Source organism: Phascolarctos cinereus, unplaced genomic scaffold (genome assembly GCF_003287225.1).
Source record: "Phascolarctos cinereus isolate Bilbo 61053 unplaced genomic scaffold, phaCin_HiC Scaffold_4;HRSCAF=312, whole genome shotgun sequence".
Taxonomy (NCBI): domain Eukaryota; kingdom Metazoa; phylum Chordata; class Mammalia; order Diprotodontia; family Phascolarctidae; genus Phascolarctos; species Phascolarctos cinereus.
Genome location: NW_027555847.1, coordinates 208,439,820 through 208,454,387, shown reverse-complemented (window position 1 = coordinate 208,454,387; position 14,568 = coordinate 208,439,820). Strand labels below are relative to the sequence as shown.

At 38.9% G+C, this 14,568-nt stretch overlaps 1 protein-coding gene across 3 annotated transcripts in view; it reads left to right on the top strand.

The window, feature by feature from the left end:
* GDE1 (glycerophosphodiester phosphodiesterase 1) overlaps window positions 1-14,568 on the top strand; it is a 116,557-nt gene that overhangs the window by 24,693 nt on the left and 77,296 nt on the right. For 2 of the 3 annotated variants that reach the window (XM_020965268.2, XM_020965269.2), the window contains exons 4-5: window positions 2,454-2,546; window positions 5,313-5,524. In XM_020965268.2, the coding sequence (XP_020820927.1) occupies window positions 2,454-2,546; window positions 5,313-5,524 (305 nt within the window). Of the gene's footprint in view, window positions 1-2,453; window positions 2,547-5,312; window positions 5,525-5,961; window positions 6,640-14,568 lie in introns of those variants that run through there. The other variant, XM_020965267.2, reaches the window with a different exon arrangement.

The following is a 14,568-nucleotide window of genomic DNA, read 5'->3' as shown; positions in this document are numbered from 1 at the left end:
ACCAATCATTTCCAAATTAATCATTTTAGGTGTGATTTTGTCATAAATGTATTTTTAACACAGGTATATCCTGCTTATATCTCATCATAAAGATATAAATTGATAGGATAATAAATGTAGAAAATGTATTGTTCGATAGTTCTTAATTACCTCCTAATGGGGAAATCCAAATATTTTGCATATCAAAGAGAACACAGAGGAGAAAAGGTCAGGCTGTTTTTACTAGCAAAAAAATGTAGAAAAGAATACTGATCAGATCTTTATCTCTTAAAATGATCATTTTATCCAGGGACCTAGTTAAGTAAACAGTTTAAAGCCTAGAAAAAATTGCTCAAGTAAACCACTTTATTTTATTTTTTTTTTGGCTAGGCAATGAGGTTAAGTGACTTGCCCATGGTCATACAGCTAGTGAGCGTTATGTGTCTGAGGCCAGATTTGAACTCAGGTCCTCTTGAATCCAGGACCAATGCTCTATCCACTGCGCCACCCAGCTGCTCTAAGTAAACCACTTTAAAACTAAAAACTGTAAGCTTCTGATGCCCAGTGTGTGGTCAGTTGCTTTTGGCTGATAAATTTAAGATTTCAGAATCCAGAATATTTAGGATGTTTAGATAGGCAGTTTACAGGGTACATTTTCCTTTCACATGGATCTTGTCCCAAGGAAACATGGTTTCTGGTACAGTGTTTTTTGATATATTTAAGGGTATTCTTTTATTAGGAAGTCACTGTGTAGTCATTAAATATCTTTTTAAAAGATTTGTTACATTCTTAAGTTTTATATCCTACAACCAAAATTTTTTCCCCTGAAAACATAGGCACATTATTATAATGAAAATCATTGGGAATACATGATTCAGTTTATAGACAACTTTTCAAGAATATATTTTGTAAAATAAGATACATCCATACTTAAAGTGGGATACAGAGGTGGTGGTTTTGCTTCTCCTGTCCTGCCCCCCTGCAACACACACACACACACACACACACACACACACACACACGACCAGAACAGGCAGGTGCTTGTTCTATCTAAATAATGTTTCATTTGCCTAGTTAGAGATTCCTGGTTATGTTATATAACACAATATATTCAGTACTAGATAAACCTAGAGAAAAGCCCTAGTTCCATTCCCACATACTGAAGAGGCCCAGTTGCTTCTGTGAAGGGGATGCAAACAGAAATAGGATTCCTGATGAGTTCCTAATTAGTGGTGGGAGTAGAGAGGTTTGGACACCTATTCAGGATCCACTTGGCTCTTTTCCTCTTTCTTCTTTCATCCTTCAATATAAAGAATTAGAATAGGATACCTCTATTTCTAGTAATAACCACTAGGTTAGTAACATTCAGAATTAAATGTTGGGTAGTGCATGGTGATTAGTTTAAAAAAAGGTTTTTAGAGTAGTAAAAAAAATTTATACACACACACAGAGTGTATCAAGTCTGATTTATGTACCAAGGAGTACCAAGTCATATTTAAATGACTTGGACATATATCAAAATTGAGCCATCAAAGTAAAATAAGACAGCATACAGAAATTTAAACTCATACTATCACGGGATTAAAGAAAAGAGAAAAGTTTTGTCTTATACAAAGGCAATTCTCATTCTCTGATGAAAGGAAGAAGAGGCTTGGATATTTCTAGATCATTTATATGAAACTCTTATTGCTTATATTTGAATGTTCCATGACTGACATTCTGAAAATGTCCAGTATTTCGAACAAAATAATGAAACCATACAGTGTCTATATGGAAAGCTGGAGAAGGACTACCCTTTTCCCCCCACCCTATTCATCTCTAATTCACTCGGTGCTAGAGATAGATGAAATCACTTCTTACAGGACATTAGAACTAGAATGGAACTTACTTAGAGATAATCAAGTCTCATTTTGCAGATGAAGAAAAAAGGCCCAGAGAGATGAGGTGATTTCCTCAAGGTTACAGAGCAGAATTTAGAGTCTGATTCTCCTGATCCTGCCTGGGATTCTTTATATTGTGCCATCTATGCCTTCTTTCACTTACTTGGGCTCCAGCCTGAAGAGAACTCCCTGTCCTCTGAGCTCCCTGTTTTCCTAGTTGATAACTATTCTAGAATTATGGAAATGTTTATCAAATATTTTAGCTTAAAGGAACTTTCCTAAAGGCTAAACCAGGATATGGGGGAAGGAATTTCAAACCTTTCCTTTTAGGAGCATCCCACCTGTACAATGAAGAGGTGAGACTACCAACAAAGAAGTAGAACAAAGTAGCAATGCCACAGCTTCTACCCTATGTGATGTGAGTTTAAACATTTGAGATTTTATTGTATTTCTTTTAGCATCTCACTCTGGTGCCCTCCTTCCCACCTCTCTGAATTATTTGGCATTGCTATAGACAGTACATGATTAATTCTTGTTGACTGACATATTTTAAATGGCTTTGTACATATGAATCTTTCATTTTCTTCTCTATAGGCTGCTGATGCTCTAAAACATATGTATATGGAATTTCCTAAGTTATACAACGTCAGTGTTGTCTGCTCTTTCATGCCAGAAGTTATCTATAAGGTGAAATGTAATCTTTTTTCAAAGTGCTTATGATCTGTGATGATAATATTGATTCGTCAGTATAGGTGCCAAGTTCTGATGAAGTAGTAGCATTTGACAATCTATATACATCCTATCACCAACCCTTCTGCCTCCTTTGTGATAAATAGCACCATTTTTTTTTTCAAAATGAACTGGGGGCTTAGCCTTTGACAATGGAATGGGGCATCACTAACCATGACCTATGTTGGTATTAACTTTCACATTTTTAGTACTGAACTTTACCAACATGAATCAATCAACTGATAAGGATTCATTGAGCTCCTACCATGTGCCAGTCACTTTGCTAGGTGATGGGGATGTGATTATAGCAACTTAAATAATCCTGACTTTCAAGAAGTTTGCATTTTTTTTGGCGGGGCGGGGAGGGAAAGAGGGGATAAGGGTTAAGTGACTTGCCCAGAGTCACTCAGCTAATAAGTGTTATGTGTCTGAGGCCAGATTTGAACTCAGGTCCTCCTAACTCCAGGGCTGGTGCTCTTTCCATTGTGCCACCTAGCTGTCCCCAGAAGCTTGCATTCTAATTAGGCAAATAGTAAGTACATGTGTAAGTTTACACAGAATAAATATAAAGATAATAAATGCAAATGAAAGCCTTTATTTTACTTGAGCTGGAAGAAAAAGGATTCTGTGGGATTCTATGAGGTAGAGATAAGGAGTAAGTACATTCCAGGAACAGCCAGTGCAAAGTCATGGAAATGGAGAGTCATGTGTGAGGAGCAGAGAGCTATTTTGGGTGCATAGCAGCCTGCAGAGTGCAGGAGGGGAGTAATATCCATTGAGGTTATAGAGATAGGTTGGGGCCAGGTTTTGAAGAGCTTTTAAAGGTAGATCAGAGTATATATTTGATCACAGGAGCAATAGAAAACCACTGGAATTTATCAAGTATAGGATTGAAAGGGTCAGAGCTGTGCTTAAGGAAAATTGCTTTATCATTAGTATGGAGAAAAGACTGGAATGGGGAGAGACTTAAGGTACAGAGACCAATTAGGTTATTTCAGTAATCTAGTTGAGAGGTGATGGGGGCGTGAATTAAAGTAGTGACTATGTAAGATGAGAGGAATTAAATGTGTGAAATGTTATAGAGGTAGAAACAGCAAGATTTGTCAACTGGAATAGTCTATACATATGGTGGTGGTGGAGAGTGAAAAACCGTGAATAACACTGGGGTTATGAACCTGGGAGACTGGAAGAATGGTGGTGCTTTTGAATAGGTAAGTTTAGAAGAAGGGTAGGTTTGGGGAGAAGGAAAATTGAGTTCTGCCTTGGATGTGTTGAATTTGAGATGTTTCTAGGACTACCAGTTTGAAAGGTCCATTAAGTAAAGTGTGACTAAAGCCCAGGGGAGAGACTGAGCTGAATATATTGATCTGAGAGTTTTCTGCAGAGAGATGACAACTCCATGGTTGAGCTGATGAAGTCACTAAGAGTGTATAGAAAGACAGTCTTGGGAAAATGTTCAGAACTCATAGTTAGAGGGAATGATATGAATGATAAAAGAGAAAAGTAGATGTAGAAAAAGTGGTCGTACAGATAGGAGGAGAACCAGAGAGAGTAATGTCATTAAAAACCCTGAGAGAAAAAGTTACCTAGTAGGAGAAGATGGTCAGCAATGTCAAGTACAGTAAATGGGGGGATGGAGGAGTAAGCATTAAGTGCCTACTGTGTATGCCAGGCACTATGCTAAGACTCTGCAAATCATCTCATTTGATCATAGGTTTGAGAAAGGATGAGGATTAAAAAAAGACCAATAGATTTGGCAATTAAGAGATAGCTAGTAATTTTGAAAGAGAAGTTTCAGTTGCCTTATGAAGTTGGAAGCCAGCCTGCCAAGATTTGAGGACAATGTTGGAACAGAAATCTGCTGGTTGAAGATGAGAGGCAGTAGGTTCTAGGACATATGTAGGAGAGATTGCCCTTAGGAGATAGGAGCTGAATTAGGGAGTCTAGCCAGAATCTACCTTAATATACATTAAACATTTTAGTCCTCAATATTATTAGAAAATACTGAAACTGCCTTATATTCATTTAAGTTTTTCCTATTTTTTAAAAAAGGATTCTTTGTGAATAGCAAATATCATTTCACACAATGTGCTGAAAAATTCTCAACCACAGACTTTCGAAGTACTCAAGTACTAGATAGAAGATCATCCATCCCACCAGAAGAGTCAAACAAACAGCAGGCTCACATGGGGCCCGCAGTATTCCTGAGTGCAGCCCAAACCAGATTAAAATGGATTTGGCAAATATTTAACAAGATAAAAATACAATTGAACATAGGTGATATTTCAGTTTAAAACTAATTCAAGATGAGGCCCCCAGGGATCCTTATATACAGCTTAATGACATTCATTTCTGTTTGAATTTGATACCGCTGGTTTATCCCCCCTTTCCATCCCATTTTACATTGAGAAAACTGAGCTCTAAAGAAGTGCTACGGCTTTCACAAAGTCACAACACAACTAAGAATTTATGATTTATTTACTCAATAGAAAATGGGTGGGCAGGGAGATCACGAAGAGGAAGTGGGGTTAGGACATCAACTGGGAAAGCAACCTTCCTCTGTAGGGGTTTATTGAATCTTGTGGTTGTTTTAAGCAAAAAGTGGTAATCCACCCTTCACATTGTAATATCTGTTGTGTTGAGTACATTCTTCAAATCTAAAGACATAATTTAAAACTTTTTCCTTTGTGACTTCACTCATTATTCTCCAAAATTCTCTTTCAGATGAGGCAAGCAGACCGTAATGTTGTGACAGCTCTAACCCATAGACCTTGGAGCCTTAGCTATTTTGGAGACGGGAAACGACGCTTTGATTCTTTTTGGAAGCATTTTTTATATATGCTGCTGGATATTCTCCTAGATTGGAGTTTGCATAATATCTTGTGGTACCTTTGTGGAGTTTCAGCTTTCCTCATGCAGAAGGATTTTGTATCTACGTAAGTTAAAATTTTTTATTGTTTCCCATCACCCTGCTCTGATGTTTTTAAGGAATAAGAAAGATTTTTTTTCAGTGGAAGTTTCATCAACATGGTAGTGCAGTAGCTCTTTTTAAAAACTGGGGGAAAGTGAACAGATTGTGGTTGTGATGTGGGTTTTATCCCCTCTTCCCCTGTATTCTTCCTTCCATTAAATCCCAACCAGTATTTCTATTGATTACATGTTTATCAGTCTTATTGCTCTTAACAGATTATAAACCCTTTGAGGGTATAGTCTGTTTTATCTTTATTCTGTATTCCCAAACATTTCTCTGTTCCCTGCTTATTGTAGGTTGCTTAGTAACTTCCTAGTATAGCCTAGTAACTGTTCTCATTACAAAGGATAGTTGTTCAGTATCCTAATAGGCTGTCTGTGTGTCTCTCCACCTCTCTTCCAGGGCCTATTTGAAGAGGTGGTCAGCTAAAGGGATTCATGTTATTGCTTGGACTGTGAATACCTATGAAGAGAAAAAGTTCTATGAAAGCCATCTTCAGTCCAGCTATATAACTGACAGCATGTTAGAAGACTGTAGCCCTCATTTCTAGACCACTACCCTTTTGCAGGGACTCTGGTCTCAGAAACCTCTGCTATCCTTATTCAAGGAAATGTAAATACTCAGATGTAGCCCTGAGTTCTTGAGGATCAGGTGGTTCACAGAAGTATTAGTCAGAAATTGCATTTTAACTTGAATCAGAGCAGAATGGTGTGGTTGGCACCAAATTCCATAGTGTGCTTGAGTTCATCATGGCTGATTTTTGGGAATTGGGTCTATGAGGAGGTTTGCCACTGTTTGCTCCTAATCCAGCTGAGTTATATACAGAGACTCAGTAGTGATAAGCACAGATTCATGTAATTTGTACATCTTAAAAAAAATTACTGCAAATGTATGCAAAATGCATGTTGAGTTAGACTGGACTTTTCTTACTTTTCACACTTAATGTATTCTTCCACTATTTTTATTTGGCCATGTTGAACAATGTATTGTGGAAGTCAGATTTGGGAACCATACTAATAAAATTTTTTAAATGGATATTAAGCATACAATGCCCCAAGTAATAAAACAATTTGAGAAAGATATGGGATGTAATGCAGTGGACAGAGTTTGCTTTTTTATATTAATACAAAGCCCCATCAAGTGTGTGAGGCATACTAATTATTAAATTGACATTTATAGCAATTTAAACACAAATCATAGGAAAGTGTTGAAACTTGCTGGTAAGACTGTTTTAAAGCAGTTGAGATAGATACATATAACCATACTACCTAGTCACAACAAATGACAGTCTTTTAGACCCTCATGAATTTCTACCACATAACTTCCATTGCTACTTGAAGTAAATTAAATTATATAATACCTCTATATTAGTTTAAGAGTAAACTTCTTGGGAATTCTTCATAAATGGCCTCTCTTAGCCCTCCTACTGAATCTCTTTACCAAAAAAGAAACGAACCATTCTTTTTAGTGAAAGCCAGTCAGTCCCAACTGACCTACTGCCAATTGCATTGCTTCTGACTCATTCCAGATTTCTCTTTAACTTCATTCTATTTATCTGCTAGCCCCAGCTCTTAATACTATCTGTAGCACTTAAGTTGAGAACACTTTTGAAGATCATAGGCCTATAGAAAAAATATTTGAAATACACTTCAGTATATCAGGGATTTATCAACTCCTCTTGCTTTCACATTTGTGCTGCCTCCAGCTCCAATCTCACTCATTCTAATCCAACTGCTTTTACTATTTGTTCTCTTTATTCCTATTTCTACTTCCTGTAAACACATCCAGTACTGTAAGGGCAGAATACAAGGGTGGTGGGTCAACTGTCATCAATGGTAAAAGTAATATAAAAAAAATTTGCTGATTGTTTTCATTTTTATTTGTTGCCTTTCCATTTTCATCCTTTTTGCTGCTGTGATAGAAATTAAAGTTCCCTATGGATGATGAGACTCTCTGGAGGTTCCTGTTTCTGGAACACATTCTACTTGCATCAGGCCCCCAGGACACTAATTATAGAGCTTCCCAGAAGAGATCTAGAATTACTCACACATATGGTCTAACTCTTCCACACAGGAAAAAAACCAAATGAATGGAGAATGAACATATGTCTAAATGTCTGTTTATAATATGGCACATAGTAAGCACTTAATGTTTATTGTTTACTGACCAGAAGTGAAAAGGTTAGGTCCAGAATTAAACAAAAGTGGAGGCTAAATTACTTTAAGGAAATCACAAAGCTCCTTTAATTATGCCAAACTTCTCCCACCAACAGAGGCCCCTTTTTTTTTGGCTAGGCAATGGGGTTAAGTGACTCGCCCAAGGTCACGCAGCTAATAAGTGTTATGTATCTGAAGCAGGATTTGAACTCGGGTCCTCCTGAATCCAGGCTGGTGCTCTATCTACTGTGCCACCTCACTGCCCCAAAGGCCCCTCTTTTTTATACCACTATTAGACCAATATTACATGGCTGTGAGGCATAGGACCCAACAATCTTTGGAAAACAGTATTACAAAAAGGATAATAGACAAGTGCATGTTGAGTGTTCACACAGTGCAACACATCACAAAACTGAAGAAGTGGAATCTAGGATGTTATAAATGAAGTGCCTGATTGAAAAAAGATGAGCAGGTCATTTGGCAAGAGAGAGTGCTTCACTGGTCTCCTGATGTCAGGAGAAATCAAAGAAGGCTCTTCAGCAGATTAGGTAGATCCCCTGAACTTCCTGTATGGGAGGACATGGGCAAATGTCTAGGTAGGTTGTAATGGGAACATTCAAATTGAGAACAGAATGAGCAGACTCTAAGCCTAGGACCATCAGACTGTCCAGTTATATTCCCTTAAGGCCTCAGCTGACAGGAAGTGGGAAAACAGATTTAGCCTTTTAATTGCCCTTAATAAGAACGGTGATAGCTAACATATAATGTGCCAGGCACTATGCTAAGCACTTTGTAACTATTTCATTTGATCCTCAAAATAACCCTGGGAGGTAGATTTTGTAGCTGTTGTCCCCATTTTATAGATAAGGATGAGGCAAAGTGAGGTTAAATGACTTGCCCATGGTCACATAGCTGGTAAATGTCTGAGGTTGGATTTGACTCGGGTTTTCCTGTTTCCAGGCCCAGTGTACCCACCTGGCTGCCTTCTTGATTCAAGGCTGGGCTGTCTTGGTGAGATACCTTACCCTAACTTAAATCTTCATCTCTGTATCCTAGGTCTCAACAAGACAATGGCCATTTGTCCAATAATGACCAAAAAGCTCTGGGGTGAAGAGTTCCCCATTTTTTTTAAGCTCTTAAGTTTTTTCTGTCACTCTATACAAATGAGTTGCTAGAGGAACGTTTTGGAGGCAATCTATAAGATCGTTCAATTACTTCTGAAGATGAGAAAGTTCAAGTGCAAAGGCTCAGAGATCTCTTTTTCTCTAGCCTAGAACTGATATCTGAAAAGGTCACACATCGATGTACTAGAATAGCCAACCTACTGGCTATTCTATAGTTACTGAAAAATCAGGGTTCATTTTCTTCCTGCTCACACTCTAGCTGCCTGGTCTTGTACAAGTCACTTAAACTCAGTGCCCCTGGCAATTAAAACTGAAAGTTGCACTATCAATAAAGATCCTTGTGGGTAGAAGAAACCTTCTTGATTTGGAGACTTCAACAATGATAAAACCACAAGTCTAGACCAAAAGAAAAAAATCTAATGGAATAAAAAAAATTGACAAAGATATTTTGATTTATATTAAGTGATGCAGCATAGAAAAAGTATACCAAGATGGGTACATGATTTCCATATAAAGGATGATACTGTAAGCAAGTTAGAAGAGCAAGGAATAGCTTACCTGTCAGATCTATGGAGAATGGAGGAATTTATGACCATACAGATAGAGAACATTATGAAATGCAAAATGGATAATTTTGATTACATTAAATTGAAAGGCTTTTGCACAAACAAAGCCAATGCAACCAAGATTAGAAGGGAAGCAGAAAGCTGGGAAATAATTTTTACAGCCAGTGTCTCTGATAAAGGCCTCATTTGTAAAATTTATAGAGAATTGAGTGTTGATTGATGTCTCTTTGACCAAGCCTGAGTGACCTGGGTCACACACTGAAAGACCTTCATTTTAATATAGCCCATCTCCCAGAGTTGATTGGCATCCCTTGGGAACACCCAACTTTTCAACGGGCATATAACCCATACCCCCCAAAATACCAGTTCAAGCCAGTTTAGACTGAACTCTCCCATGCAATGCATGTCAAGCCAGCTTGAGAGAAACTAAACCATGGACACATGCACCCCAATTTCATTTCTCTCAGGGTAGACTGTGTTTTCAAATTGGGTTTTGTGGGATTCTTGGGGTTCATAACTCTCAGTTACCCCAAACTACTTGGCCACTCCTAGATCCCTCCCACAGTCTTTCTGTGTATAAGACCCATCTTGGCCACCATTAAGGTGCAGATTTTTAAGATCTGGCCAATGGCTCAGATTCAGTCTGGCCCACTTGCATTAGCCATGCAAATGTTTAGATTCCTTATGAGTCTGGCCAATATGGCAGATTCTTAAAATCTCACTAGCCTTCTATCTGTGTTCTAATAAACCTTGTCTTTGGCTGAAAGAAGGGTTGGATCATATTCATTTGGGCAGGACCTGTGTGTCACTATTTTGGGGTCCTAGCACCCCTAAACCTCAACAGCCAAGAATTGGAAATTGAGGGGATGTCCATCAGTTGGGGAATGGCTGATCAAGTTGTGGTATATGAATGTAATGGAACAGTATTGTTCCATAAGAAATAATCAGCAAGTGGATTTCAGAAAAACCTGGAAGGGCTTACATGAACTGATGCTATGGGAAGTGAGCAGAACCAGGAGAATATTGTATACTGTAACAGCAATATTGTGGCGAGATGACCTTTGATAGACTTAACTCTTTTCAGCAATCTAAGACAATTCCAAAAGACTCATGATAAAAAATGCTATCCACAACCAGAGAAAGAACTATGGAGTCTGAATGCAAAAGCATACTATTTTCTCTCTTTTTTCCCCCTTTATCATGGTTTTTTCCTTTGGTTCTGATTCTTTACAATATGAATAATGTGGCAATATGTTTAATATGAATGTATATGTATAGCAAGATGCATGCCATCTTGGGAACTGAGGAGTGGAGGAAGGGGGAGAAAATTTAGAACTTAAAATCTTATAAAAATGAATGTTAAAAGCTAAAAGTTAATTGACTTTTAAAAAAAAGAAAACCACCGTGTTTGCTTCCTTCATTTTGGAAACCTTTGTGTTTGTATTGTCCATAGTTCTGTTAAGTCAGTGGTTCTGTTAAGTCAACACAGAGCAGTGACAACTGCAACTTTTAGTTTTAGTTTGCTTGAGGGCATACAAGTAAAGTACATTAGGGACAGGACTTGAACCCAGATCTTCTGGACTCTATCCACTGCCAGGCTGCTTCTTAGGAATGAATTATTGTTATTATTATCAGCTTTCACTGCACCTCTTTTGGTATGAAAGGGTGGTAATAAAAGGGGCAAGTCAATGCAACCTCATTTAGCTTTACTGTTAGTATAGCCAACAAACATTAAAGCTCCTGCTATGTGCACAGCATTGCCAGCACTCAAAACATTTATGATAGAAAAACTACAAAAGTGTTTTCTGGTCTTATTCCAACCCTCCTCATTTCCCACCAGTCTCTATTCTCCTCAGAACTTCTCCACGTGCTCCAGAAATCTCTTTATCCTGGAAAGGTTACTTGTTTGTCCGCAAATTTATGCTTCAGAAGTACCTGCTGACCCTGGGGCCCTTCCCTCAGATTGGGATGGCACCTCCTGGAATCTTCATTTAAGGAGGGGCCCTAGGCTAACCATCTTTTCTTTTCCCATTAGGCTGAACTCCCAATTTTCTCCACCATGCCCCCACCCTGGATTCCTTCTCTTTTTCCCTTTCTCAGATTCCTTTAATATGTTATCTTCTCCATTAGAATGTAAGCTCCTTGAGGGCAGGGGCTGTCTTTCTTTTTGTTTGTGTTTCTATTCCTGGAGTTCAAGCATAGGGCCTGACACCCATTGAGCATTTAACAAATATTTATTTACTGATAAACTCCATCATATCCTCTAATTCTCTTTTTACTGCCTGTCTGTGGCACTACCTTTTTTGTTGTTTCATCCAAACAATTTAATTATAGCCATAGTCTTGCATTTTCTCAATAGTTTGTTGCTTTTTTCATCTTTTATTTAGAGATAAGCTTACTGTCTGGAAGACTTGAGTTCAAATCCCACCTACCACAGGTGATAGCTGTATTACACTGGGCAAGTCACTTGAACTATTTGCCTCAGTTTCTTCATCAGCAAAATGAAGATCATAATGATGAGGATGGGATCTGGACCCGAAAAAAGAAAAACCTTGGACTTTCCCACATGGCCAAATCTCTGGCGACCACCTGAGGCTATACTCCTACCTTTCATTATCACCTATACCCAATTTCCCAGTTCTGTTACCTAGCTCTCCATTGTCTATTACCTCTTGAGGGCCCCTCCACTTCCAACTCCTAATCCTATGTAGACTTCATTCTTCCTTGACCATGTGATTCAGGTCCCAGGCGTTCTGTTACCTCACAGTCACTCTGGCTTACTGTCTGCTCTCAATCAGATCTTTCTTAGACCCTCCTTCAGTCACCTCAAACTACTTGGCCACTCCTAGATCCCTCCCACCGTCTTTCTGTTTATAAAGTCCATCTTGTCTCCATTTAGGTGCTCAGATTCTTAAAATCTAGCCAAATGCTCAGATTCTTAAGATCTGGCCCGCTGGCATTAGCGATACAAATGCTTAGATTCCTTAAGAGTCTGCTCAATATGATGGATGTTCTAATAAACCTTGTCTTTAATTCTTTCAGGCAGGACCTGTTGGTTGTGATTTTGGGGTCCTAGCACTCCTAACATCTAAACCGCAACAATAATATCGCCTAGTTCCCATGGTTGTGTGGATCAAATGAGATCTTTGTAAAGTTTTTTAACAAACAATGCCCAGTGTGGAGTTCAAAATTGTCCAACCTGTAATAAAAGAAACCGAAGCAGAGATCTGAGCCAATGACACTTTATTAAAAGGTTGATGGTCCCCTCTAATGAAGTAGACTTAGATCTTCCTCACTCTCTGACATGCCCCCTTCTTGCAGGGCCTTAGTTTTACATTTCTTGATACCCAAACAAACAGACTGAAGTTACAGAATATCATTGTGATGGGGATGGGATCTGAACTCCTAAAAGGAAAAGACCAAGTCTTTTGGATCTGGACCCCAAAAAGGAAAAGCCCTGGATTTTCCCACATGGCCAAATCTCTGGCAATTTGCCTGAGGCTATAATCCTATCAACTGGCCTTTCATTATCAGCTATGCCCAATCTCCTAATTCTCAGTTACCCTTAACCTAGCCTAGCCCTCCATTGTCTTACTTCCCTATGCCCCCCTCCCGTTTAGGTTTAGGGGTGCTGGGACCTTAAGGAGTCTGAACATTAGTGAGCTATTGGCTATATTTTAAGAATCTGAGCACCTTAATAGAGACAAAATGGACCTTATATAGAAATAGACTGTAGGAGAGATCTAGCAGTGGCCCAGTAGTCTTCAGGGACTGTGAGGTAATAGAATGCCAGGGACCTGGACCATGTGGCCAAGGGAAAGTCCAGGGTTTTTCCTTTTTGGGGTCCAGATCCCAAACCCATCATTCCCCCCTCAAACAAATGGGACTCAAATTCTTTTGGGGTAAGGGGCAAAGGTCTTGGCTCCTGAAACTGCTTCCTGCTGGCAAGGGGCATAGAGCTGTCCTTGCTTTGAGGGGGTCCCAAAGAGGAGGTTGACTGGAACTGAGCACAGGCTGCATCCAGGGAACAATGGGGGGGACATTGGCTGGTATCCGCTGTTTGCTAACAACTTTAGGTGAATGTCTTATAGTCTGGAAGACACAAATCTGACAGAAAAGACTGCAGGGCCCAGATATGACAGGATAAAACATCCTTAGCTCTGTTTGGATTCAGATAATTCCATTTTCCAACCATGCAGTATTAAATCCACCTCATAGCCAGACTCAGGAATAGCCAGGTGGGTGACATTCCTTTTCGGAGGAACATAATAGGGAAACTGAGGCAAAAGGATCCTGTCTAAGACTGAGGCTAAAATTGTCCTCTCAGCTTTTCCTGATACTGACTTCCCACCAGTATCACATTCTCTCAGTAGCTTGTGGCATTTCTCTCAGATGATGGATTATTGATTATCAGTGGATTATGATCCATCAGACAACTCAAAATAAAATCCCATGAGCTTTTACCTCAAACAGCAAGTTTCACTAATCACAGTTTAGGAAAAACTTTTCCAGGATTTACATCTCAAATTTAAATTTATCCTGGTGTAAGAAGCCAATTGTTAAAGATTATTTCTATATACTTGCAAATTCTTAGCAAGACAAAACCCAAACAAACTTTTTGGCAAGTTTACACATTAAAACAACAACCAACAATAGTCAAAATTATTTTATCGGTAACCAAATTATGAAAAGTTGCTTGACATAAATGATACAAAAAGTTCACCAATTTGAAACTTAAAACAAATCCATTACCAATCAGGTGACTTCAGTTTTGTTAAATGTATTTCCAAATTACTTTACACAGAGAATCAACATTTCATCATTAATAGTTAAAACTACAACTTTTTGTTTTTGTTTTTTTGGCTAGGCAGTGGGGTTAAGTGAGTTGCCCAGGGTCACACAGCTAGTAAGTGTTATGTGTGTCTGAGGCCGGATTTGGACTCAGGTCCTCCTGAATCCAGGGCTGTGCTCTATCCACTTTGCCACATAGCTGCCTCAAAACTACACTTTAAAAAGAGCATGCTTACCCAAGTTTGGAGGCTAGCTTCTTTACCTTGAGCAGGATGTGCTGAACCTGGGTGATGCTTCCAGGCAAGGGTTGCCCCAGGGCTCAAGGCTACTGCCAGTGGGGCCCATGCTGTAGTTTCTGCCCCTCCCCCCTCC